Source organism: Arachis duranensis, chromosome 4 (genome assembly GCF_000817695.3).
Source record: "Arachis duranensis cultivar V14167 chromosome 4, aradu.V14167.gnm2.J7QH, whole genome shotgun sequence".
NCBI classification, from domain to species: Eukaryota; Viridiplantae; Streptophyta; class Magnoliopsida; order Fabales; family Fabaceae; genus Arachis; species Arachis duranensis.
The window spans coordinates 120,449,481-120,474,767 of record NC_029775.3 but is presented as its reverse complement, the minus strand read 5'-3'; the positions used below and the strand labels follow the sequence as shown (position 1 = coordinate 120,474,767).

Here is a 25,287-nt window from a genome sequence, read left to right as displayed (position 1 = left end):
TAATTCTTTTGATGAAATTACATACTTTTTATTTGTTTTTTTTTGTATTATTTTTTTGTCAATCTTTTTATGTTTTTCTTATCTTATTGATTAATTCATTTACTATTTAGGGTAAAAAATCCAAATAAACCTAGGAGAGTTGGAAATTACCCAAATTAGCCAAATCAAAAATCCATACCTGAATCCACCAGGACGAATTATTATATAATTCGAATCAACAAGATTCGAATTATACTCTCAAGTAATTCGAATTGATATAATTCGAATTATGTGCATGCAACGAGTTAATGTAATTCGAATTGATATGCCTCGATTTATACACATGCAAGACCACGTAGTAATTCGAAACAACTCGTTTCGAATTGTACTTAGGTAATTCGAGTTTAGTTAATTCGAATTACTAGGAGGTTTGCACTTTAGAGGGGTTCGAATCTAGTTGATTCGAATTAGGTGAAAATTTGGTTCGCATAGTAATTCGAATCAAGTTAATTCGAATTACAAGGGTTTCGGCTATAAAAGGAGTTCGAACCAAGTTCATTCGAATCACTTTCTCATTCTCCAACCATCCCAGAGAAAAAGACCCACGTCCGGTACGAGTAAGAGGAGAACGGCTTTTTTTGTCGATGGGGGACGATCCGGGAAGGCTTTATCGTTTGGATGGAGTTGCGCATATCGCCGGTGTGATCAACGACGAGGTTAGTGGCTTATGAAAGCGGTTTATGATAACGGTATTTGTTAATGGTTTTTGATAATTGTTTATGTTACTGTGAGTGGTTTAGGATAGCGGTTTAGGATAGTGGTGTAGGCTAGTGGTTTTTGTTAATGGTTTTTTATAGCGATTTATTTTAGTGTTAGCGGTTTAAGCAAGCGGTTTAGGTCAATGGTTTTTGTTAGTGGTATTTGAAATTGTTTTTTGTAAGCGGTTTGTGTTAATGGTTTTGGATAGTTGCTTTAGTGATGGTTAGTGGTTTAGGGTAGTGGTTTATGATAAATGTGAAAATGCATATGTTTTTGTTAATGTTATTTGCACGTGGTTTGAGTGAGCGGTTTGTGTATAAAATGTTGGTCGTTTGTTTCATATATCTTTTACCCTTCACGATTTATTTTCTGGTTCCATATGAAATATATTGAATATGTTAGTGGTTTCTGCATCTGTTCTAATTATGCGGGTTATGTACTGGCCAGCCTCGTCGTTGCATATCCAGCGTTAGGCGGCAGCAGGGGATGCGTCTTGATGAGAGGTACGTTCCGTACTTGCAGATGGCCAGATTGTACCATCTTGCGAGACTGAACGACAGATGGTTCCGACTAGACGAGCCCCTAGTCAGCGCATTCGTCGAGAGGTGGCGGCCTGAGACGCACACATTCCACATGCCGTTTGGAGAGTGCACCATCACGCTTTAGGACGTCGCATACCAGCTGGGGTTGCCAGTTGACGGAGATTACGTTAGTGGTTGCCTGACAGACTTCCACCTTTACATTGCCGGACGGGTTCATACCCTCCTGTACGTTGGCCTGAACCCAAAGTGTGCGGCCGTGGCATTTTGAAGCACCTTGATGTTCACAGCTGCATCAACCCTAACCATCGGCATAATGAAGGTGGATATCACATGGTAGTCCAGACTCCTATGGTCGTTGGAGATGGAGCTGGCGAGACATGTATGCGGTCCGTTGTATCGCTTCACTTCCCAGATACCCTTCCGCTATCGGAGACTCAACCGAATCAGCCAAGTGCACCCATTCCCAAACTCAGAACACTTTCCCACATACCTGCGGTAGTCAGACTCTACGACCTTGTACTGGACCCCTCGACGGATACTGTACGTCTTCACACTCAACAGCGCCTCATCTTTATCTTGAAATTGTTGGCCAACTTGGAATTCGTTCATACCGGCAGACCCCTCGGTATCTCTAGCGCCAAATCCTGAGGGCTGTAGAGCATTTTCGTCCTGCCGCATGGCATCCAGGTCCAACGACGAAAAATGGGGTGGATACTGCTGTGTGCCGGAACTAGATCCACCTGTAGCCCTTCTCGGAACAGTAGTTCCAACATCATCGCCGCTTTCATCAGCGATCATATCCGGCTCCACGTCATCGTCATCTGGATCATCAAACAAACCATCACTAACACCAGCCGGTGTGGGACAATGTACCTCGGTGGGAATATGTTCCCCATACCGAACCTCGTCTCCAACATTGCCGCTCAAGTCAACGGCAAACGAAGGGGACGCAACAGGCTGCATCGGTGGCTCATTCACAGGAGCAGAGGATGAAGCAACAGCAGGTCTCGAGCTCGAGCCGGCAACCGCGGCTATAGTATTGGCATTCCGGTTCGAACCACCCGAGCTGGAAACCACATCAACCAACTTTGCCAACAACTCTGGTGTCCTTACCTCGGAAAACTGCCTACGACAAAGAAACATAACCTGCAAGTCCTCGTCACTACCGATTGTGGAACAATCGAACTTCACGGTGTCATGGAGCACCGCTGTTGGAATGCGGTAGAAAAATTTCTTTACCCTTTTAACTCCTTCGAGACCAAGCTTCTCCAGCACAGAGCTAACAAGAGCATCGTAGGTGGTTGTTGGCGTCACGATAATACATAGGGGATCTTTATCAGTGAACTTCACGCCGGACCGAGTTTTTCTCTTAATCGACCCTCTGTAATGTACCAGCACTAGGAAACTCTCCGCACTAGCCATCTCCCCTCTTTGTTGAGAGCATCATGAGTTCACAGGATATATATACAGCTCCGGCTCGCACTATATATATATAATTCGAAACAATTTGTTTCGAATTATGATGTATCACACGCTACCATACTAATTCGAATTAACTAAATTCGAATTAGTTAAGTGTAATTCGAAACAAGTTGTTTCGAATTACTCTCTTTTGTTTCCTTCCTTGTAATTCGAAACATATCAATTCGAATTACTTAGTTTTGTTTCCTTCCTAGTAATTCGAATTATATCAATTCGAATTACATGAGAATGTAATTCGAATCTTATTGATTCGAATTATATAATAATTCGTCCTGGTGGATTCATGTGTTGATTTCTGATTTGGCTGATTTGGGTAATTTGGAGCTCCCCTTGGCTTATTTGGGTTTTTTACCCTACTATTTATCTATTTTTATAGAAAAATTATATATTTTTTGTCACCTTTTGATAATTTATTATTTTTTATACTTTATTACTTTTAACAATTTTTTGATATTTTACCATTTTTTCAGCAGATTTTTGGCATTTTGTCATCTTTTCAATAATTTTTTGATGGTTGATACTCTTGTGATTACCAACTATCGAAAAACTATTAAAAAAATTGTAAAATGCTGAAAAATTGTTGAAAAGTTATAAAATACGAAAAGACAACAAACTATTCGAAAGTAATAAAAAAAAATATAATTTTTTTTGAGAATAAATAAATAGTGAATTTATGAGCTAATTGGTGAGGTGAGAAAGTATCAAAATATTGGCAAAAAAAAATGACACGAAAGAAAAATATAAAAAATACGGTAATTTCAATAGAAAAAAAATAACATATTCTCCTAAAAAAAGATACTATAATTCTAATACCACGTTAGAAAAAATAAAAGAATAGTAAAAAAAAGATTTTTGTATATTCAAGTTGTTAGAATGATATAATATAAAAAGATATTTATAAGTATTAAGATAATCGTAATAATAAAGACGCAATCTCCTATAATAAATAGTATTTTACTTAACATAAGATAAACTAAAATTGCATTTTACGTAATTGGTTTCCACACAAAATGTTTACAATTTTTTTCTCATATCTCGTTGGAATGTAACAATCAATCTAAAATATATTATAAACACCCATTTTTTTTCCAATATCCAAATTCATTCTCTCTCATCCTCTGGCTTTATTTTCAACGATGAGATAAATAAAAATATTTTTTTATCTTATTTATAAACGAAATATTTATTCATTTAACATTTTTTTTATAACAAACTATAATCTAAATATTTCAAAAAATTACATACAAATATGATATTTATTTAAAAAAAAAAAGAATCCTCAGAACAGTGTCGGCTAAAAATATTTAACAGAAGAGAGAGAAAACACCGATAAATTCGTTCATTAATGTGTGTTGCATTTCATAGTTGTCCTGTCCTATATTTTCTCTCTCTCTCTGACCAACCAACCAACACAAACATCATTCGTTGGAGCCACCATTGTCAGCTCCGGCGATGCTCTTGCATACGGTGGTGCAGCGCTGAACCTTCTCGAAACCCTCTCGTAAAGGAGAGGCTTCATATCTTCAGCCGCCATGGGAATACCTTGGGATGACGTCGTTGTAATCCAGCATGGAAAAGACAAAAATGACCCCACCGTCGTCACCGTCAATTGCCCCGACAAGGCTGGCCTCGGTTGTGATCTCTGTAGAATCACCCTTGAGTTTGGTCTCCGTATCAAAAAAGCTGGTAACTAAGAAATTTTTCCTATAAAAAAAATCAGAATTTTATCCATTTTGGACTCAATTTTGTTTTTTTTTTTCTTCAGATTTTTGTTCGTGCTTGCTAATGTTTGGTTAATTTAAATTTACATTTTTTCATGTTTTAATTGAAAATTTTGATCTTTGATGATGACCCATTTTTCCGAATGGCGGCTTTTGCTGGAAAAAGCTTTTCTTTCTGTTTTGTTATGAAAATGGGAGACTCTGCAGCCGCATATTCCTGTGTTTGGAACGTTGGAATTGGTTAATTCTTTTGGGTTATTTGGAGCTTTTTTTCATCATGTGAATTGTATTTGGATGGTGATGTAGATATTTCAACGGATGGAAGGTGGTGCTACATAGTGTTTTGGGTTGTTCCAAATCCATCATCACTCACAGTAGATTGGGGAAGCTTGAAGACAAGGCTCCTTTCGGCTTGCCCTTCGTGCTTGTTGACCTATCACTTGAATCAACAGCTTACTACTAGTCCTTCGCCGCCGCCCATTTACTTGTTGAAGGTTTGGTTAATTGATCAGAAAGGATTACTACATGGTAACTATTAACTAGTGATGTTAGCACTGCTTTTGGTCTGTCTTTTTTGCTCCTCATGCAAAAACATATTTTGACACTGTTGTTTGCTACTTGCAGATATCAATGAAATCCTATGCAACCTTGAACTTCTTATTCAGAGAGTCAAAGTGATGCCAACCCCAGATGGCAGGGCTTTGGACATGTTCTTTATCAATGATGGAATGTGAGTATAAGATTCATGTTCATAAGATTTTATTTTGAATATCTTGCATATGATTGAAGATCTTGATTTAGTACTTTATTTGGAATTGACAAACAACATAAGATGATTCAGTCCTAGGCTAGCTTTAACATATTTTGATTTTAGTGATTTTTTGCTCTCAAGTTCTTTGGATTAGTTCAAATCTGTTCAATAGTTTCTGCAATTTTTTCTGCCCTTCATGACTATGAATTTTGCTTAGAAGTTTTCAACAGGAGCTGTTAATTTATCTTTGACTTTTGTGATAAGAAAAATTACAATGTCACAAATTACATACATGCATGTTGATCGTCACCGATTCATTGCTCTGCCGTCGTAGTTTTTGCATGTGCTATATATAAATTAATGTTTTAATTCAATTCTTGTAATGGTTGTCGTAAATAATAAAAGTTTTCGTGCATCTTGTGTCCACTGCTGCATTTTTGTTTGGTAGGTAAAAGTTGTAATTTATGTATCTTATGTGAAAAATCAGGGAGTTGCTTCACACAAAAAAGAGACAAGATTACGTATGCGAGTTTCTGAAGGATGCTCTAGGAGACAGATGTATCTCCACTGAACTTCAGTTGGCCGGGCCTGAATACGGACAGCTTCAAGGGATCTCTTCTCTTCCTCCAGCATTTGCCGAAGAATTATTTAGTTCGGAGCTATTAGACAAGGGCTCTTTGCATCCTCTCAGCCAAGATATGGCACCATTGAAGAAGCCGACTGTTATGGTGGATAATTCACTGAGCCCGGCTCATACCTTGCTTCAGATAGAGTGTGTTGATCAGAAGGGATTGTGTTATGACATTATGAGGATTTCTAAGGACTCTGATATTAAGGTATCTTCTTTTGAGTTACCATTAAATGATTCAAAACAAATATTCCATAATGCTAAGGAAATATAAATAACTCGAATGAATTTGGTTCAACATACTTGCATGCATTTTCCGCTTACCATTTACCACCAGATGTCTAGTTACATGAAGTCTTGTTTGAAATTTGATTATTTATACTTGTTCTTCCTTTTTGGATCAGGTTGCTCATGGTCGATTCTCTTCAACCGCAAAAGGCTTCCGAAGCATTGACTTACTGGTCCAGCAAAAAGATGGCAAAAAGATCATAGATCCTGAAAGTCAGAAAACTCTATGTTCTTGCTTAAAAGAAGAGATGCTTCATCCATTGCGGGTAATCATAGTGAACCGTGGACCAGACACAGAACTACTGGTTGCAAATCCAGTAGAGCTGTCTGGAAAGGGAAGGCCGCGAGTATTCTATGATGTTACGCTCACTTTAAAAGCGTTGGGAGTAATGATTTTCTCGGTGAGATTTTCAATCTAAAGCTTGTCATGAAAATTTTTAGAAATCCTTTGAATAAGTTTTGTTGCAATTCCTAAGTAAAACCATAACAACAAAGTCTTATCCTACCTAATGGGATTGATTACATGGATCACATGTCATAGTATCCTTTTGTAAATTATATCTTATATTCAAACATTCTCTTAAGTATTTCTCTTTCGGGAAAATCTTATTGTAGGCTGAAATTGTGAGACATTCGACACAAGAACGCCAGTGGGAAGTCTACCGGTTTTTGTTAGACGAAAGCCGTGATTTTCCATTGACGAGCAGCAAAGCAAGAAGCCAGATTGTGGACAAAGTGAGAAGAACATTGATGGGATGGTAAATTTGGTTTTGGGTTTGTTCCTTTTTCATATGAGGAGCACTATGTGTGTGTATTTAAATGGCTTTCTTTAAACTTGGTTTCTCCTCTAAATTTGGTTTAGGAAGGCTTAACAACTATATATGATTTTAGCATTTGTATATGTTTCATTTTTTATTTGGTTTTGGTAATATTTTTTTGTACATTGTGTGTGTTGGGGGTGTTATTTATTTATTTATTTTTTTTGTTGAGCTTCTAATATAGTAATATTTCATTGAGGCTTGATTATAGAATGTGGTCGAAAATATGGTTGGTCCGAGATTAAATGAGCTGGAAATTCCGTCTCTTCAAAGTAGAAGGGCCAATTCTTGGGGTCTTACAAGTATAAGGGCTTTCCTGTGTCTCATTGTTTCTTACATTTTTAGTCCTTTTTATTGGGGTTCTTAATAGAGGTGGAATTTTTTATAATTGTTCTTAAAACCCGGATTGCTATTTTATTTTGAGAGTCGATCAAATTGCCAAATACAAATGCCATCTATCTTGTAGTAAATATTCAAATTAATTTCAAAGAATTTTAATCAGATATGTCGATTTCTAACAAATTTATATTTTCTAGAAATACTCAGAAATTATTTCCATCAACAAATTTATCTTTTTATCATTTTGAATGAGATTAATTTGTTTATTAGTATTTTTTGGATGAATTATTTTATAAAATTTATTAGAAATATATTTATCTAATACGTATATTAAAATTTTGATTTAAAAAAATTTAATAAAATTAAAGTGTTCAATCTAAATTCTTGGACTGCTATACTAAATTACTAATTATCTAACCTAGGCTAAAGGAAGTGGTGTCCAAATTCTAAAGTCAGCCGTATGAATCACTGGCGGCTGATATTCAATTTATTTTAAGAGTATAATTATTATTATTATAACAAGACTCGTAAATAAAATTAAAATAAAATCATGTAGGCAATCAAAATAAAACTCTTCATAAATTTAAAATTAATTTACACAATGAAACATAACAATATATATTGACAGGATCAAAGCTAAAGGGTAAGGTAGTTACGTAGCTTCCAAAAAAACAATGTGCACCTTAGAAAAACGAGGCAACATTTTCATCCTTACACTCACCGGCGACGACCAGCACCGCCTCAACCCTACCCTCCTCTCCGCCATCCAATCCGCCCTCAGCCGAATCCGCCAAGAGGTCACCACTTCAGCCGGCTCCGCCACCTCCTCCGCCCTCATCACCACCGCCCACGGCAAATTCTTTTCCAATGGCTACGATCTAGATTGGGCTCGTATCCCGGCCCAAGCCCAGGCCCAAAGAGACCGAATGATACTCGTTGACACCATGCTCCGATCCGTTGTAAAAGACCTTCTCACGCTCCCGATGCCGACGATCGCCGCTGTCACCGGCCACGCCTCCGCCGCGGGATTTACCTTCGCGCTCAGCCACGATTACGTTCTTATGCGAAGCGACAGAGGATTTCTCTACATGAGCGAGCTCGACATAAACCTCGTGATTCCACGGTGGTTCGTGGCGATTGTGAATGCTAAGGTAGGGTCGCCGGCGGCGAGGAGGGAGGTGGTTATGAAGGCGGCAAAGCTGACGGCTAAGGATGCGGTGAGGTTGGGAGTTGTGGAATCAGCTCACGGCAGCGCCGCCGAGACGTTGGAGGCGGCGGTGGAGCTGGGGCAGGGGTTAGTGAAGAGAGGATGGGATGGACACGTGTACGCTTCTAATAGGAAGAACTTTCTAAGTGATCTGATACGGTGCGTTGAAGACACGAGTGAAAACAACGACATAAAAACTGGGTCGCGGCTCTAGAAGTTTGTTATTAGGCTTAGTTTTGGGCCAATAAATTTTTTTGGGCTTGAATAGCCCATTGGTTGTTAAAATTTTTTAGGCTTGAATAGCCCATTGGTTGTGTAATAGTTGGGCTTGTTTGTAAACTATAGCTATTTAGGTTTACTTGGAAGTCCATTATATTCGGTCTGTAAGCGTAAATGTTTGTGTAGAATTGTGAATGCAAGTGTTCACGTTATGTTAAATTTTTTTTTTGGTGACTTCACGTTATGTTAAATTTACAACAACAACAACTACTACTAAATAAATAAATAAAAAAAATTAGTTGTTCGATAATCAACTTGAACTAGTCTAGTGGTTAATTTACTGATCTTCTTAAACAAGTGTTACGGATTTAAATCCTGCCTTATGCATGCAACAACTCGTTGACCAAAGAAAAACCTTTAAACGAAGCTCCGATCTGTGACGAATTAATCCTTAACTTGTCGAGTCGAGAGATACCGTGAGCAACAAAAAAAATTAATTGTTCGATTGTGAACTTTAAAGTTTGTTATTTTCACCTTGCACTCAATCATGAGAATCTGAATAAATTGAATAAATATTGATTTTCACATTATCACACTCAGAATTGTAATTTGTAAGTATTGGCTATGAAATTTCATGCCTTTTGAAATGAGTTTAATTTGTATTGAATGTGTTTATACAAACATCTGATCATATTATATATATATATAATTTTATTAAAGTTTATTGTTACATTACTAAAAATAATTAGTGTAACCGTTTGTTATTTTAAAATTATATGAAAATAAACATCTAATCAAACTAATATAATATGACGAGTGAAAAGATATAATGGGCCTAAACGTGTTGTATTTGTAGTTTGCTAATATATTATTGGACATAAATTTTGTGTTTCCTGCGCTGTAAAATGTTTTTGTGGTACAACCAACTTGTAAGATTTTGTGTCCAGGGTGTAAATCTTTTTGTTGTTCTGGGCTTCTAGCCCCTTTATATCACCAAAAAAAAAAAACATGTAAGATTTTGTTAATATCTGGTCTCTACATCAATTAGTCAATGGTTAAGCACTTACACGTTTTCGTAGCAGAATTTGTTTTGTCCTGTCCATAACCCATGTCTTCTTATTCTTCCTATTCCTTTCTTATTTTCTTATAGTATTGTCCCTACTATTACTAAACTCATTTCCATCAATGTGAACATGTTAATGAAAAGTCAACGAAAATTCATTTACCTTGAAATTCCTTCAATTGACTGACCTAAAAAGCAAAAGTCTTCAATCATGGAAAATAAAGAGAACTCTGTTCAGTCCTTGACTCCTTGGTATCTTCCTTGTTCCTTTAGTAATTGGAATCAAAGAAGAGATTAAAATAACAAGAAAACTAACTAAGCTCTTTTTCTTTTGACATCAAAACATGATTGTATTGCTAAATGTTTGGTAGCAGCATTTGTCATACATAGTTGATATTTGTTGACCCATTAATATGTATTAAACACTAACCATTTCTGTGTATAAAGAGAAGAAAAAAAGAAACCATATATCCAAATAATTCGGACTCCCATTGACAAATTCCATTCAAGGAAACCCCATTTTCCGAAGATTTATTCCTCATAAGTAAATAAATAAAATTTAATTCGATCATATATTTAATAAAATTAACACTAAAGGATAAACATATGCGGCAACTAGAAAAAAAATTAACAATTAATTATCTTACTTAATTTGTTTCATTATATTTTCTAGTTGGAAATGTTTATGATTTACTAGTATTCACCGATGATCCAATACTAAAAAAAGAACGAGAAATTAAGCATGCATGCATATAAGCGAAAGACACACCCATAAGGTAAGTTAACCCTAATTAATTAGCTTTGTTTTTATTATTATTAATGTTACTATTATTACGATTTATTATTTATTAATTAATAATAAGTTTTAGCGCATGCCAGCTCATAAGTGTTCATAAAACTACGGCTCTACGTACAGCTAATACAACACTCGCGAAAATTAAGAAAATTCATCATTTTTTTTAAATTTTTTTTCTCTTATTTTTTCCCCTTTCTTTCTCACAAATCTCACACACCAAAACACACTCACTCTTCTCTTTAATCTCTCTCTCTCTCTCTCTCTCTCTCTCTCTCTCTGAAGCAAAATCACAAACACAAGGAAGACACACTCTTCTTCTCTCGTATCTCGGATTCTTCGATTGTTTCAAATGTGTACCGCTTCTTCAACTTCCTTCGTCCAATTCGAGATTCGCTGACACTGTTCTTCTTCCTTTTTATTTGAAAGTTTATTTATTTTTCTATTTATTTTGGGTGATTTGAAGGAAAAAAAAATCGAAATTTCCCAAACGAAAATGGCTTCGAGCTTCAGCCCGCAGCTGAGTGGGGTTGGCTCCATTTCTCGGCTGAGATCTTCGTCCATCAGGAAGCTGCCGGAGCCTCTCCGCCGCGCCGTCGCCGACTGCCTATCCTCGTCGACAGCCACGACCTCCTCCGCCGCCAACGAACCATCTAGAACACTCCGTGTGAGTCCCTCAATATTGGATCTTTGTATCTGTTCACAATTGTTTATGTTTAATTGGTATTGGGTCCATCGAGACTTTTGAATTTGGAAATTGTGGTGCTTTGATTTATGTTTTGTTTAGTGGGAATGATTGAAATTCTCATGGTTGAAGATAAATGAAGTCTTATCTTGTTTGTTTCTGAAAGCTGGGTGCGCAAGCTTTTTATTATGAGCTGAATTTTAATCCAAACATACACCTACTAGTTACTGTTACTTTTTGTTTTTAAAGTTTTATCCTTTGGCCTTCTTTTCTTAATGTAGATGTGACTATGCTTCTTGTTAAAATTAGAAAGTTATTGCACTCTTAGCAGTCCCTTCGACTTGGAATGAAAGTAGGATCAAGTGGCCTTTAGAGCTTATTGTGTGTGCTCACGGAAGTTAGAATTTTGAGGACAGAAATTTGGAAGGGGCAGTTTTGACATTGTACTTGTATGGCCGATTTGACAAGCTCTGATGGTTTAGTAGCTGCTACTTTGATTCTTTAGTTTTTACTTTTTATTTTTTTCTGGAGTTGAATCTGTGGGAGATTCTTGATATGGTATATGTTTGGTTGTAATAATTACTTCTTTGGTATACATTTGGTGCTGATATCAGAACAAGTTTAAATGGCTAGTGATTAATGATATGGATACAAGATTTAAAGGTACCTCTGAGTAAATGAGTGTTGTTGTCTTTGTTTTTAGCGCATGATGCGGGGATTGTATGAAGTCATTGTTGGAAAAGTTTATATTTATCGTGTAACTTTTAATGCGATTGTCTTCTTCCGTGTTTTGTCTCGTTTCAAACCCGAGGATTGTGTACCATATAACTGATATACCGTTTACTGTATCACGGCTATAAATACTCTTTGTATTAGAAGTAAATCTCTTTTAAGTATTTGCATACATGAGCTGAAAGCATCAGACTAACTGCTTCTACTTGGATTCCTTTTGTCATCGTTGGAAAGCTAAATTCATTATTCTTTCTTTACTTGTGTCGCGTTGGCAGTTCTAACTATCTGCAACATAATTTCACATCTTATAATAAAGACAGCTTCTTGTGTCATGCATGCCTGTCTTTCTCCATGGTATACCATGAACGGAAACCCATTTGGCTTCAAATCACTATGTTGTTACATTTTATGCATGGTGGCCAAGGTTGTAAATTCACAAAATTTATGGCTTAAAATATGATTGCAGGACTATCTAAAATCCCCTGCAACCACAGACTTGGCCTACAGTGCAATTTTGGAGCACACTATTGCAGAGAGGGAACGCAGGTAATTGGCTCAACTATTTTGTAAAACCAATTGCTTTGAAGCTATTATGCAGCATACTTTAGACAATGTGCTGCAGTAAGTGAGCTAATTTAGTTGGATGAAGCATGTTGTCCAAGTCCTTATCATTTCCAATACATAGTATACTGGAAGCAGAGAGTTGTGTCCTTTTCTTGGGTAAGAAGCTAATGTATGTAAATTGTTCAGGTTGATGGTGTTGTACTTGTGAGAATTGTCTTATCTAACTTATCAGATGTAGATAGATGCTGGGCAGATAATGGCAAGGAAATGATACTTATGGTGTGAATTATCACTTTGGTTACTGATGCCATTTGATGTCATTGTTAGGAGGAATGGAGAAATACTGAAATATAGGGAAGCACTGAAAAGTGAAAATGAAACTAGATAATCCAATGTTTTCCTGAGGTGGGGTGTCACTCTAGTCTGGCCCTTAATCAGATTTTGCTTCATCCATCTTGTTCCTTCATACCGTAATAAAATCTGTTAATGTCTTCAATATCTAAAGAAGCTTCAGTTCCTCTGAGCTGAGCAGGTCTGTCCCTTTTATATAAAGTTTAGAGAGTTTAGAACTATTGTAGTTAGTGTTGTTGGTCCAGCTGAGCTGTTTTGGCCACTACTTAGGCTTATCGCCTACCAGAGACCTCAGTGGAGTGTTCAGGAGCCAGTAAACAACTTTTGTTCATTTTGTATTTCTTATTCCATTTTAAGTTTACTTCCCTCATTGTTTTGTGTTCTTCGGTACTGTTTCTTTTTCAGTATTGCTATTATGAAAAACATTTCAAATTTCACTATGCTGCTTCTAACATTGACACTATTGTGGCCAGTCCAGCAGTAGTCTCAAGGTGTGTGGCGCTTCTGAAGCGGTATCTCCTAAGGTATGGTGCTTTTATAAGTTGATATTCCATGTTTCCACTGTTTTGCATCCATGGAACATTACAGATCTAGTTGCCTTTGAATATCCATATAGTTGCATATTAATATGGTGTTCACTTATTTCACTGAAAATGGTAATTCATTTCATATGCTTTCCTTCAAATAGATCAGAGTGTTGGCAGTATCTTCTCAACTATGCTGAAAACTATTGATATATCTTTTGTTTGCATGTGATTGATATTAACTAAACTTTCCGCTTACTTTGAGATGCTATTCTATGTATTAATGTGTTGGTACTTGGAATTTTTTGTTTTTGTTTTTTGTTTGTTTTGCTTTACCAATGTTACATGAGGTTGCACTCGTAGGCTATCTAGTCAATTAAATAACGATAATTGTTGTAATAAGTTGGCCCTGTGTTCTTGAAATTTAGCACTGTAATATCTTTCAGATCAGTTCTGGTTCTCTCTTACATTTACAGCTATGTATTTTTTCTTTTTTCTTTTGTGTGTGTGTGTGTGTGTTCAAACCGTGGGGGGAGGCTGGGGGGCTAATTTGTTTATTGTGTTTTTCTAATTTACTTTCACATTATACTAGGCACAAGAAACTGCCACCTTTCCTTAATTGACTCCATACATGACAATAAACTGTATTTTGTTCGCTCTAATTAGCTATTAAGTGTTCCTCACTTGGTGATTAATGCAGATACAAACCAAGTGAGGAGACATTGCTTCAGATAGACCGTTTTTGTTCAACCATAATTGCTGAATGTGATATTCCACCAAATCAACTGGGGTCCCGATCTTTGAATCGACCATCTGGTGCACCAACATCTACAAATACATATCCTTTGCCTGTATGCACTATTGCTTCGGAGGCACTCATAAAGTCACTGAGTTATGTGCGATCCCTAGTGGCTCAACATATTCCAAAACGTCTTTTTCAACCGGCTTCTTTTGCTGGACCACCTTCTACATCTGGACAATCACTGCCGACATTGTCATCGTTGCTGAGCAAATCCTTCAAGTCTCAACTAAGTCCAGCAACAAGTGTTCCGGAAACATCAGAGAAAGATTCAAATACCCTATCTGTTTCGAAGTTATCAAAGATCGAAGATGAAAGAGATGAATTTGTGTTCATTGCCCATGATGTCCTGCAATGGCGTTGGCTTGATGAACCACCGTCGTCATCAACAGGGGCTGACAAGTAAATAATCTTTTATGCTTGTTGTTGGTTTAAGAATCCCGATGGTAGCCAGAGTATATGTTTCAGCTTTTTGCTGTTACTTTTCCCATCTAGTGCTGCAGAAATTGACTTTGTTATATGACATGTTTTGGTGTAGCGATCGTGCTGTGAATTCTCAAGACATGAGGGCACATAATTTCTTAGAAGTAGGTGCAGCATCTCTTCTAGTAGGAGATCTTGAATCCAAGATGAATGGGCAACCATGGAAATTTTTTGGAACTGATGATATGCCATACCTGGATCAACTATTGGAGTCTTCACCAGTAACACCAATTACTGATTCTGCTTCTGCTCGTCCCCACCTGAGAGTAATAACAGCTTCTAAACGCACAAAACAGGGCTCTCGTGAAATTTCTTACAGAAATTTGAGCCTGTTATTGTTATGAGAAGCTTGACTTTCCATCATCTAAATAGTGATCCCTGAGTGAAGGTAGATTAAGTTTTAGATCCAGTAGTTATATTGTGCCTCACTTTTGTGCCCTGAGGCCTGAATACTAATGCACTGTTGAAAGAAGTCGGCCAAAATGAAATAATATAATAAGTATTAATTAGGTAGCAGGAAATAAAAGAAAAAAAGATATGTAGTTGACTAAGTTGTACTAAACTTTAAATGGGGACAACAAACTTTGGTAATACCTAGAGTAAGTCCTGGATCAGCCTCAAGACTTTGTAAGACTATTTGTTTTCAGTCATACATAAAATCTTCATATAACCATTGGTTTGAGAGCTTTAATTATGTGATAAACAATTGCATTGCATCTCTGCAGATTAATATTCCTTCTTAGTCCTTCGGGATGAATGTTTTATTTTTCTTTTTACACACGAGAAAGGGGGAGGGGGGTAGTCTGTTTATTTTTCGTTACTTTGGCATGCTGAATGCTTTTCATAATTTAATCTGTTAGTTATTCTGAGCTTTGCTGTTTCCACAGGGAGGATTCTCCCGTGATTTCCTTCCGTCCACGAGCTCGACAGCTTTTTCAGTATCGACATTACAGGTATGTATCATAGTGACAAGATAAATTCTTCTAAAGAATCTGTTATCAAATATGTGAATATGTATTTGCTGCATCTGAAAATGGGTGCCACAACCTAGGTTTTAATTTAAGTTGTATTTCCCAGAGGACAACTTCTGATAATCTATCTCCTTGCAATTTAAATTTGGAATTTTGGTTGTCACTCAATTCGAGCAAACTGTTATATGATTTGTAATGAGTTTGTGTGAGGAGGTCCGATGACCCATGTGTGATGATGATCGTGGTACATAGGGTTTCTCATTGTTGCTTTATTCACCATCTTTTTTTCTAAATCTGATGAAATGTTCGTCATGCTGAACAGTGAGCAACAACCTTTACGGTTGAACCCTGCTGAGGTTCGTGATGTTATTGCTGCTGTGTGCTCCGAGTCATCTTCCCCAACTACCAATGTCATGACAGTGTCAAGTAGACTAACCAATCAAAGTGGGAAACCATCAATGGATGTGGCTGTTAGCGTCCTTATTAAACTAGTGATTGACATGTATGTTTTAGTCATTTATTGTCTTTCATGTTTCATTCATTCTTTTGTTACTGTCTATTTTCTCGAATCCTTCCTTCAATCCTAAGATTAAACTTAAGTCGTGTGTGTTTTGCTCATATCACAACTCTAATAATAGGACATGTTCAATTAATTCTCAAAGTTCTGGAAAGAGGAGGAACTGAAATTGAACCTCAAAGAAAAATGATATGCAATTAATGATTATCTTGGCAGAAATAGTGGAGTTAAAAATTCCAAACCAAGTTAAGACTATATTCTGTGAATTAGCTTGAACTTCTTGTTTGCACCAATTTAAGGAATCTATAACTAGTTGATTGCTACACTTTTATGTGCATTAATTTTCTGTTCATCTGCGTGATTTAATATTCAATTATTTTACATATGGTTCTTGTGCTATTCTGAGAGTTGGTTATTTATGATGGCCACATAATTTATGTCTTGTAGGTATGTTTTAGATTCACGTACTGCTGCTCCTCTCACTCTTTCTATGCTTCAGGTGATGCATCAAAAACTACAGTTTTCCAGTTATGACATTATTTACAGTTATTTTGTTGTCTCTAACCTAGATTCCAAATATATGTTGTTCAGGAGATGCTTAGTTCATCTAAGCCAGCCTGCAGGGTTCGTGCTTTTGATTTAATTCTAAACCTTGGAGTTCATGCTCATCTTTTAGAACCAATGATTGCTGACGATGTTTCCACAATTGAAGAATATTCTCAAGAATCCTATTATGACAGTGACACTCAACTTACGACCGAAGGAAGCAGAAAAGCAAATTCCAAGAGCAAATCGGATGCAGAATCTGCAATTAATAATTTTGAATCATGGATTTTAAATATTCTGTATGAGATACTACTTCTTCTTGTTCAGGTATTATTGGGTCAGAAGAAACTTGTTGGACAAGATTATTGCTTTGTTTCTTGGCTTATTTTTTTGTTTGGAACATCTGATTGGTCTCAATAATTTTAACTTTAGGCATTTCTTAACATACTGATTTCTGTTTTAAATGATACGATGTTAATTGATGTTCCATGGAAGGACGAACAAGGAAGGGTGCTTTTATTGTTTTCAAAATCTAAATGCTTTGAAAATTAGGATACAGGACAAAACTGCAAAAAAGCGAAGTCTTTGACAACATTGAGATTAGGGAACTTGCTGCTTTATTTTGTTTTGAAATGGCAGATAGCTATTATAGGTGGATTTGTGGTGTGATAATAGAATTTGTTTGGTGTATGCAAACTAAATATGCTTTCTATCACTTCTTTATCTCTGACATTGTGATCTAATCACGCTGTTCTTATAACCAAATTTTATGCTGATTAATTGCTTTCTACAGACTGAAGAAAAGGAGGAATCAGTCTGGGCATCTGCACTTAGCTGTTTGCTCTATTTTGTCTGTGATAGAGGGAGGATTTGGAGAAAACGTTTGCAAGGACTTGATATAAGGGTGAGAATTGCCTTCCTTTCCCATTATGTATTCCAATATTTCATGGAATTCCAATTTCAATAATGTATTCTCCTGGGTAAGTTTTTTCCTTTGCTCTTATGGGAGTTTGACCTGGGGGGTCACGGGATGGGATACTTATGAAGACTTATTAAGAGAACAAAAGCATAGGGATGAGAGGTAATTAGGCAAACAAAAATAAGTACAAGGGTAATAACTAATACTGTTCCACAAACTAAACCAGATAAAACATAATGGAAGGACATGAAAATATCAAGAGCCTCATTTTTCCTTGATGCTGTTCTCTAGTTAGTTTCATGGATAGTTTTCCCATTAAAAGGTAAGGACAGATGTAAAACTGTGGTTTTAAGCATTAAGGCACAACATTATTCTTGACAGTGACATTTATGTATTGTGCTATATTCTTGTCTAAGCTCTATAGTTTGATCATTTAAGGCATGGATTATTCAATGGCATTTGGAATCCTGCTTCTCTTTTATATTTGGTATTTGAGTAGGTGTTCATCACCATTCCATTATCAATTATTAATATGCTTTGTATCTTTAAGCATGATGTGCCTGGTTAATTTAATTGCTCACTTTTTTCCTTCCATAAAAAAATAAAGTTTCTCACATCACAATATACATTTAGGTTATGAAGGAGCTTATAAGAACCAGCAGGGAGAACTCTTGGGCAGAATTAGTTCACTGTAAGCTTATTTCAATGTTAACCAACATGTTTTATGAAGTTCCGGATGAAGTTGTTGAGCCTGAACTCTGCACGCCAAAGTTCCTCGTGGATCAACTTGATCTGATTGGAGGAGTTCAGTTTATTTTTTTGGAGGTATTTGATTCTTCTGACGATAGTGTAGAGAGAAGTTCAATCTAATAAATGTCCTTGACTGATACATAGATTCGAACTTCTGATTTTCTCTTCTGCCTTCCTATGATTGATTCAGTATTCCCTTGCAAATTCAAGAGAAGAGAGGAAAAATCTGTATGCAGTGCTTTTTGATTACATTTTGCATCAAATAAATGAATCGTGCATAGCCTCAGGAGTCAGTGAATACAGTGATGAGGAGATCCAACCTCTGGCTGCTCTGCTTGCTCAAACAAATGCACCTGAGGCATTTTATATTTCTGTTAAACTTGGGGTAGAGGGCATTGGAGAGATTTTGAGAAGATCAATTGCATCTGCTCTTTCTAGATATCCCAACAGTGAAAGACTAAATACGGTACTTCCAGTTTTTCCTTATCTATATACTTTAATGTTTTAGGGCTATACATTTTTCCTTTGATCTTATCTGCATTTCTTCATATATATGGCTTGCAATAGATCTTCTTTGAGCTGTATGATTACTGATCTTCTTTTTCTCTCTGTTCCTGTCTAATATTTGCAGCTATTGGAAATTGTAGCAGAGAAATTTGATGCAATAATAAGTTCATTCACTCATTTAGATAAGGAGTTCACTCATATGATTCAGATAACCAAATCTCACAAGTTTCTAGAAGATATGGAGAATGTGTCTCTAAGGAATGGAAGTGGTCTGAAGGCAAAGCACTCATGGTCCACTTTACATTCCCTCCTACATTCTGAAAGAATTTCTTATCGTCAAAATGGGTATATCTGGTTAGGTGATCTTCTTATTGCTGAGATTAGTGGAGAAAGAGACGGAGATATATGGTCAAGCATCCAATACTTCCAGAAGAAAATTGCTCAAGCTGGAATCCCAGATTCTTTAAATACGGCAGATGTTCCTTTGCCCATTTTACTGATGTGTGGTCTTTTAAAGTCGAAATACAACTATATTAGATGGGGTTTTTTGTATGTTCTTGAAAGGCTTCTTATGAGATGCAAATTTTTGTTAGATGAGCATGAAATGCAACAGTCAAACAGAAAAGGCCGTGGGAAAAAAGATTGGCATCTTGAGAAGGCCAATGCAATGATAGACACAATGAGCAGTGCCTTGAAGTTGGTGTTTCAGATAAATGAAACAGACCGAATGAATATTCTAAAAGTAATTGTTTCTTCACTCAATGCTTTGAACTTATTGTTCTTAATCTCTTGACAATATATACTAAAATCATGGAACTTGTGGTAACCATTGTAAGAAGAAACAATTATATCTGCATGTTCTTTAACTTCTCAAGGAAAAGAATTCCATACTTCAAATTGGATGTTGTTGGAAAGGTGCCTTTGTATGTTATGTAATAAAATTGTTTGTTCGTCAGATGAAGAAGCATTTTATAAGAAATTAAATGACTCCCCACACTGATTAAGTTTATTTTCTGATTGATGATGTATTCTGAATGCTGTCTATCTGGATGACCCCTTGGAATTTCTGTTGATGTTTATGGCTTCCGTTTGAGTATTTGGCATATCATATCTATTTTGCTCAACCCTCTATTTTATTTCCTTAACAGATGTGTGATATACTATTTTCTCAATTGTGCTTAAGAGTTCCTCCAGCTACAGCTCTGTCCTTTGGAGATGATGTGCAAAATGGTAGAAATCCAAGTCTCACAAGTGCAAGTAGAAGGTTTGACAGTGATTACAATGTCCTGAAACAAGATACATTGCTCTGGGATGATGCAAATAAGGAAGAAGCTAATAAAAAATCCAGTTACCCTAATAACTATCCCCTAGATCATGCGACTGCATCAATGGCAGCACTTCTCCAAGGACGGGCCATTGTCCCAATGCAGTTAATCGCACGTGTTCCTGCTGCCTTGCTCTATTGGCCACTAATTCAATTGGCCGGAGCAGCTACTGATGACATTGCATTGGGTGTTGCTGTTGGAAGTAAAGGAAGAGGAAACCTGCCTGGCGCAACATCCGATATCCGAGCCACACTTCTACTACTACTTATTGGTAAATGTACAGCAGATCCTGTTGCTTTTGAGGAAGTTGGTCTGGAACAATTCTTTAGGTGATCCTAAACTTTTATGCCTCTCGTTAATTGGTTTGCTTTCTAATTTATAACCTTTACGCATTGAAATACAAAGCTCAAATCTTCTTGTATCTGACAGGGAACTCCTGGATGACACAGATTCAAGAGTCGCATATTATTCTTCTGCTTTTCTTCTGAAGGCATGGATTTTAATTTATTTTTCTTGTTCAAAATTGTGTTTAGGTTCTTGAATATAATCTTGTTTGTTTCCCAATTGCTACAGCGAATGATGACCGAGAAGCCAGAGAAATATCAACACATGCTTCAGAATCTCGTCGTTAAAGCTCAACAGGTACCCATTTTAGTGATTTACTTCTGCTATCATTAGTGAAGCTGAGATTAGCATATTGGTCTTGTGGTTAAATGAGCTTCATAGGTTCATATTTAAATTCTGGCCCTCTATGTAAGTATGTAACCATCATGATTATCATTTATGATGCCAAAAGTGGTACCATGGTAGTTTCCATAGGCGTGTAACAAATATACCCAATTCATTTCATGGCATTCAAATTGAAGTAGTTCTCTTTATGCTAAATTGCTAAGTGTTCTCTTTGAAGTTTTCTTAAGAATTCAGTGTTATGGTGATTCAATATTAACGTTCTATATTTTTGCAATGTACAGAGCAACAATGAAAAACTGTTAGAGAATCCATACCTTCAAATGCGTGGCATACTACAATTGGCAAATGATCTTGGAGTTGACTTGTGATCTTAATGGCATGTCTTTCCTGGGGGAATTTATCTTTTGGAGTAGGAGATCCATGCTGGTTTAAGGAATCATCACGATTTATTCTTGGGAAAAATCTTCCTTCCAGAAACAAAATAGTGATTATTATGCAACTTGGTTGACGAAAGTATAATTGTGGCCAGAGAGAATAGTCGTGTTGAGTTTGGTGAGTTGATTGGTTATTCAGGGAATTGTCAGAACCAGGAAACTTGCTGTGTGCCATGAATGCCTGTTGATCTCTTCAGGTATCATGATTTTGGAGAGCCATGCTGTAATGCTGTATCTGTCATCACGCCTTTATCTTCTGCATGTATTTCTACTGAGAAACTTATGGAAGTTTGTTCAGCTGATGGAGCACGAGTCGCCAGATGGTAGATGAAATCTAGAGTTCTGTTCAGGATAATTTGAACATTCCTGATGGACTCATCTGCGAAATATTGCTGATCTTGACTCGACATGCTTAGAGGTATGTGTCCCTCCTCTTGCAGGGCTTATGAACATGATCCAGAAGTAGTTAGAACATTGAACATCTACCCTTTGTACACCAAAAAGAGCAGTGTGGTGCTTAAGATCATTGACCCCTCCTCCCAAATCATTGATTGAACTCTTTTTTTTTTCACTTAATCATAAGAGGAAATGTATTAGCTTTTAGTGATGCGTTCTAATATGATTGTTTTGTGTGCATGCAGTTGTTGGCTGGTGTGCATTAATATACCTAGGGAAAATAAAAGTTTGCAGAGCTTCATGGAATTGCTCCTCATGTAATATGTACAGGAATTAGATCCCACCAAGCCTTCAGTTTTTTATTTTTTTCATTCATGAAGGCTACCCTGTGTGCTTGCTTTTTTTAACTTAGCATTACAGGAACTTTCATGGGAAAAGGAAAAAATTCCTCAGTTTTGTACTAAGTTTGTCAATATGATCACAGATATCCAATGGAAACCTCTGATGGGAGGCATCATGGGGTGTCTACTTTTAGAAGCCTCCCAAGTTGCTCTCCTTGTTTTCTGTAAATATGTGATTTTAAACTTTTTTTTTTTCTTCCCATTATGATCCACCCCCTATTGCGAGAAGTGTAACATGTATTGAGAGTTTGCTATGTAGATTATACAGGGTTTTATGGTGGGAATGTAGGACAGTATGTGTTCTAACAGCTTTTTATCCTTTATGGGATTTTGTTCTTTAATGGCCAAAATTTAGGGCCACATTGTAAACGCTTATGCATTTTTCATGGTAAACATACTAAACATAATTTATCATGGTAAACTATTATTACTTGACATAGTATACCCTCCGCTATTGTTATATTTATCCTAATAAGAATTACGGAAGGCTCTTCCAAAGAAGAGACGAGAGAAACAAATACCTGAATTCATTTGAGGGCACCTATATCATGGATCGACAGTGTACAAATAAGTAATACCACGGTATTTGTTAACTCCTAAATGTTTAAGTACAGTAGTTTTTTAAGACCAAATGGAAATTATTATTATAATTATTATTCTATTGAAAAATGCATTAAATTGAATTTTGGGTGTATACTTCAACTACAATTGGTTATAAAGACCCTTGTAAAGATTTTGCAATTGTGCAAAATCTAATTCCTTATCAAGCAACATACAAGGAAAAGAATGGAGGAACACATCATAGGACAAAACTTGCAATTAAATTGCATTTCTTTTACTGGCATTTGACCATCAATTGACATGCAAATGCCAATTTTGATCATAGATCTTTTCCCTCGTAAAATGCCAATGGGTAGCATTTCTCCTTTCTCTGTCCACTGAGCTCAAAAATAATACTTAGTCATATTATATCTGCTATGGACGTATGTACCCTTTTATAGGGGTATTGAACCAGTGAGGTACTAATCTGTTAAATGTTTTGAAACGAAGTGTAGAAACAGCAGTCTAATATATTTATTTACACTAGCAAAAGTAAGATTGCATATCTATTACTGGAAATTAGAACCAGAGCTGTTTAGTCATTCTAGCTATTAAACACAGACATCAGTTTGGATTTTTCTTTTTTAGTTGCATAGCCTCCATGCGATACCGCTCCAAGTCGTCATCAAGATCTTTACGAGATAGCTTTCCATTATTTTGGTCCCTTGTTTCTCTTTCTCTGCGGCCTCTGCCTCTTGGACCACCTCTTGGACGTTGGTTATACCTCTCCAAATCATCATCAAGATCTCTAGAAGACACCCTCCTTCCAATAGGGATCTTCCCTCCAATCCTGTCACTAAGGCCCCTTCGATGGTAGTCGCCTAAAATGCCATTCTGGATTGTTCGATGGTAGTCACCTAAAATGCCATTCTGGAAACTTCTATCGTCGACCGTTCCTTGTCCACTGTGAAAAGGAATAACACCAAACTTGTAATGGATAATAAGAGACCATGGTTTCATATCAGAGCAAGGGATTCTATCCAAGCCACCAAACAATCAGATATTGATAAATCTCAACCAAAACCCATTTAAATTCTAGAATTCTACGGAGAAGCATACCTTGCTATTTCATATGAGAAGTATAAGTTAAGATTATTTATTTCAAAGCCATACCTTAGCTTTACAGAGCTTTACAGCTCAAGCTAGATGGTGATGAAATTATACTTGGGAAAGAGAAAAAGATAACAATACCAGGAACCGGATTTTCATACCATACAAAGAAGTTACTTGGTTTTCCCAATATGCTATTTTGAACAACAGGTATAACATCAGGAGCTGGTACGACGGTAGTTCCAACAAGCTCAATTTGCAATGGTTTCCCATCAAGCTTCATGTTGTTGTATTTCTTCATGGCTGCTAGAGCATCAGACTTCCTCACAAAGACAACTTCTGCTGTCCCCTTTGATCTTCCACTCTTGTCATAATGTATGGAGTATCTCTTTAACTCGCCCTCTTCTGCAAACAGCAGCTGCAAAAGGCACACAACAGCTCTCATTTCTTGACATCATTTGACTGATAAAAACTGATGGCCATAGAATCTTAAAAAGCCTACAGAGTTGTCAAAGCCAAATGCCAATCCCTAAAGGTATCATTGTCTAGTTTCTTTTAAAGGTCCTCATCATATAACACAGTCTATGAATGTGTCCTTGTCATCATGGTACATTAGCACAGATCATTTTGCTTGCATAGTTCATCAATAAGTCATGGCACTGTCATAAGTCCAACACTCCAAGGTCATCATAATTTCAGAAGTGTGTCACCATGTCAACGTTTTATAGTTCATTGTATAGTCCTGAAAAACGTATGCAAAATCAAGTAATCAACATGATACAACCGTATCATCATCATTCATTCATTCCCTCATGCATTATCAAAACTAAACATTCCTCACTTAACACTGATTATTTTGATAGTATATACCCACAGCACTAAACAAAAACAAATCAGGAAGGAAAGCAAGAATAAAAATCATAAACCATCCGAAGTGAACAAAAATAGAAGGGGAAAAAAAATAAGAGATAAATTTCAAGAGAGAATAACAATAAGACATTAAGACCTTAATATCTTCGTTGGAAACACCATAATCCAAGTTAGAAATATAGAGTTTGGTTTCAGTGTCAGGTTCAGCTCCAACTCCAGCTCCGTGACCCATAACCAGTCCAACACCAGGAACAACACTCCCTTGCAACATTTGCCTTCCAACCTGCAAATCATTCTTCACATTCTCGCAATCAAAAATCAAAACAACAGAACCCTAAACCCTAAAATATTATAACATGTTTAGTACAGAACTCACATTTTTCTATTTCTAATAAAAAAATACCCTGACAGCAACCTTTTTTTTTCTTTATAATTTTTTTCTGCGAAATCGCGATAATGGAGGGAAGCAAAATGAAAACAAGGTCGAAACTTCTGGGGTTAAGTATCGTTTTTATTTAGCCTTCTCCAACCAACCAAAACCCTGAATGTTGAAAAACGTGAAAAATGGAAACGGAACATATTTT

At 36.5% G+C, this 25,287-nt stretch overlaps 5 protein-coding genes across 6 annotated transcripts; 3 read left to right on the top strand and 2 right to left on the bottom strand.

Moving 5' to 3' along the window:
* Positions 1–1,493: 1,493 nt before the first annotated feature.
* Positions 1,494–2,702, bottom strand: LOC107486828 (uncharacterized). Its single transcript, XM_016107393.1, has 2 exons — positions 1,771–2,702; positions 1,494–1,578 (listed from the first exon to the last, which is right to left on the bottom strand). The coding sequence occupies exons 1-2, from the start codon at positions 2,700–2,702 to the stop codon at positions 1,494–1,496; spliced, it is 1,017 nt and encodes a 338-aa protein (XP_015962879.1).
* A 1,407-nt stretch (positions 2,703–4,109) lies between these two features.
* On the top strand, positions 4,110–7,139 carry LOC107486959 (ACT domain-containing protein ACR9). Its single transcript, XM_016107543.3, has 6 exons — positions 4,110–4,448; positions 4,790–5,011; positions 5,108–5,213; positions 5,722–6,070; positions 6,267–6,551; positions 6,766–7,139. Exons 1-6 carry the CDS (start codon positions 4,295–4,297, stop codon positions 6,910–6,912), a joined length of 1,263 nt encoding a protein of 420 aa, XP_015963029.1. The 5' UTR covers positions 4,110–4,294; the 3' UTR covers positions 6,913–7,139.
* Positions 7,140–7,931: 792 nt separating this feature from the next.
* Positions 7,932–8,952, top strand: LOC107486964 (enoyl-CoA delta isomerase 1, peroxisomal). Its single transcript, XM_016107548.3, has 2 exons — positions 7,932–8,772; positions 8,808–8,952. The coding sequence occupies exon 1, from the start codon at positions 7,982–7,984 to the stop codon at positions 8,726–8,728; it is 747 nt and encodes a 248-aa protein (XP_015963034.1). The 5' UTR covers positions 7,932–7,981; the 3' UTR covers positions 8,729–8,772; positions 8,808–8,952.
* A 1,810-nt stretch (positions 8,953–10,762) lies between these two features.
* On the top strand, positions 10,763–22,352 carry LOC107486954 (uncharacterized). Of its 2 annotated transcripts, XM_016107536.3 has the most exons (19): positions 10,763–11,256; positions 12,473–12,552; positions 13,395–13,445; positions 14,146–14,646; positions 14,783–15,039; positions 15,614–15,680; positions 16,021–16,200; positions 16,663–16,714; positions 16,807–17,088; positions 17,555–17,665; positions 18,314–18,505; positions 18,621–18,896; positions 19,062–19,679; positions 20,086–20,591; positions 20,692–20,752; positions 20,836–20,904; positions 21,234–21,583; positions 21,685–21,804; positions 22,028–22,352. In XM_016107536.3, the coding sequence occupies exons 1-17, from the start codon at positions 11,086–11,088 to the stop codon at positions 21,318–21,320; spliced, it is 3,561 nt and encodes a 1,186-aa protein (XP_015963022.1). In that variant the 5' UTR covers positions 10,763–11,085; the 3' UTR covers positions 21,321–21,583; positions 21,685–21,804; positions 22,028–22,352. The 2 variants fall into 2 exon arrangements, with proteins under 2 accessions (XP_015963022.1, XP_015963021.1); XM_016107535.3 differs by having other exon boundaries at positions 21,234–21,804.
* An 859-nt stretch (positions 22,353–23,211) lies between these two features.
* Positions 23,212–24,986, bottom strand: LOC107486963 (THO complex subunit 4A; the record flags this gene model as incomplete). Its single annotated transcript, XM_016107547.3, is given in 3 exon segments — positions 23,212–23,687; positions 23,995–24,251; positions 24,840–24,986. Coding segments are annotated over 3 exon segments (744 nt in total), but the record flags the coding sequence as incomplete, so codon positions are not given.
* Between the last annotated feature and the right edge of the window lie 301 nt (positions 24,987–25,287).

Coding starts and splice junctions, on each gene's coding strand:
- LOC107486954 (XM_016107536.3), top strand. CDS start 11,086: ATGGCTTCGAGCTTCAGCCCGCAGCTGAGTGGGGTTGGCTCCATTTCT. Junction 12,553..13,394: donor ATTGCAGAGAGGGAACGCAG/GTAATTGGCTCA, acceptor TATTGTGGCCAG/TCCAGCAGTAGTCTCAAGGT. Junction 20,753..20,835: donor CTTCTGCTTTTCTTCTGAAG/GCATGGATTTTA, acceptor CAATTGCTACAG/CGAATGATGACCGAGAAGCC.
- LOC107486959 (XM_016107543.3), top strand. CDS start 4,295: ATGGGAATACCTTGGGATGACGTCGTTGTAATCCAGCATGGAAAAGAC. Junction 4,449..4,789: donor TCTCCGTATCAAAAAAGCTG/GTAACTAAGAAA, acceptor ATGGTGATGTAG/ATATTTCAACGGATGGAAGG. Junction 6,071..6,266: donor CTAAGGACTCTGATATTAAG/GTATCTTCTTTT, acceptor TTTTTGGATCAG/GTTGCTCATGGTCGATTCTC.
- LOC107486828 (XM_016107393.1), bottom strand. CDS start 2,702: ATGGCTAGTGCGGAGAGTTTCCTAGTGCTGGTACATTACAGAGGGTCG. Junction 1,579..1,770: donor GTAGAGTCTGACTACCGCAG/GTATGTGGGAAA, acceptor GCCGATGGTTAG/GGTTGATGCAGCTGTGAACA.
- LOC107486964 (XM_016107548.3), top strand. CDS start 7,982: ATGTGCACCTTAGAAAAACGAGGCAACATTTTCATCCTTACACTCACC.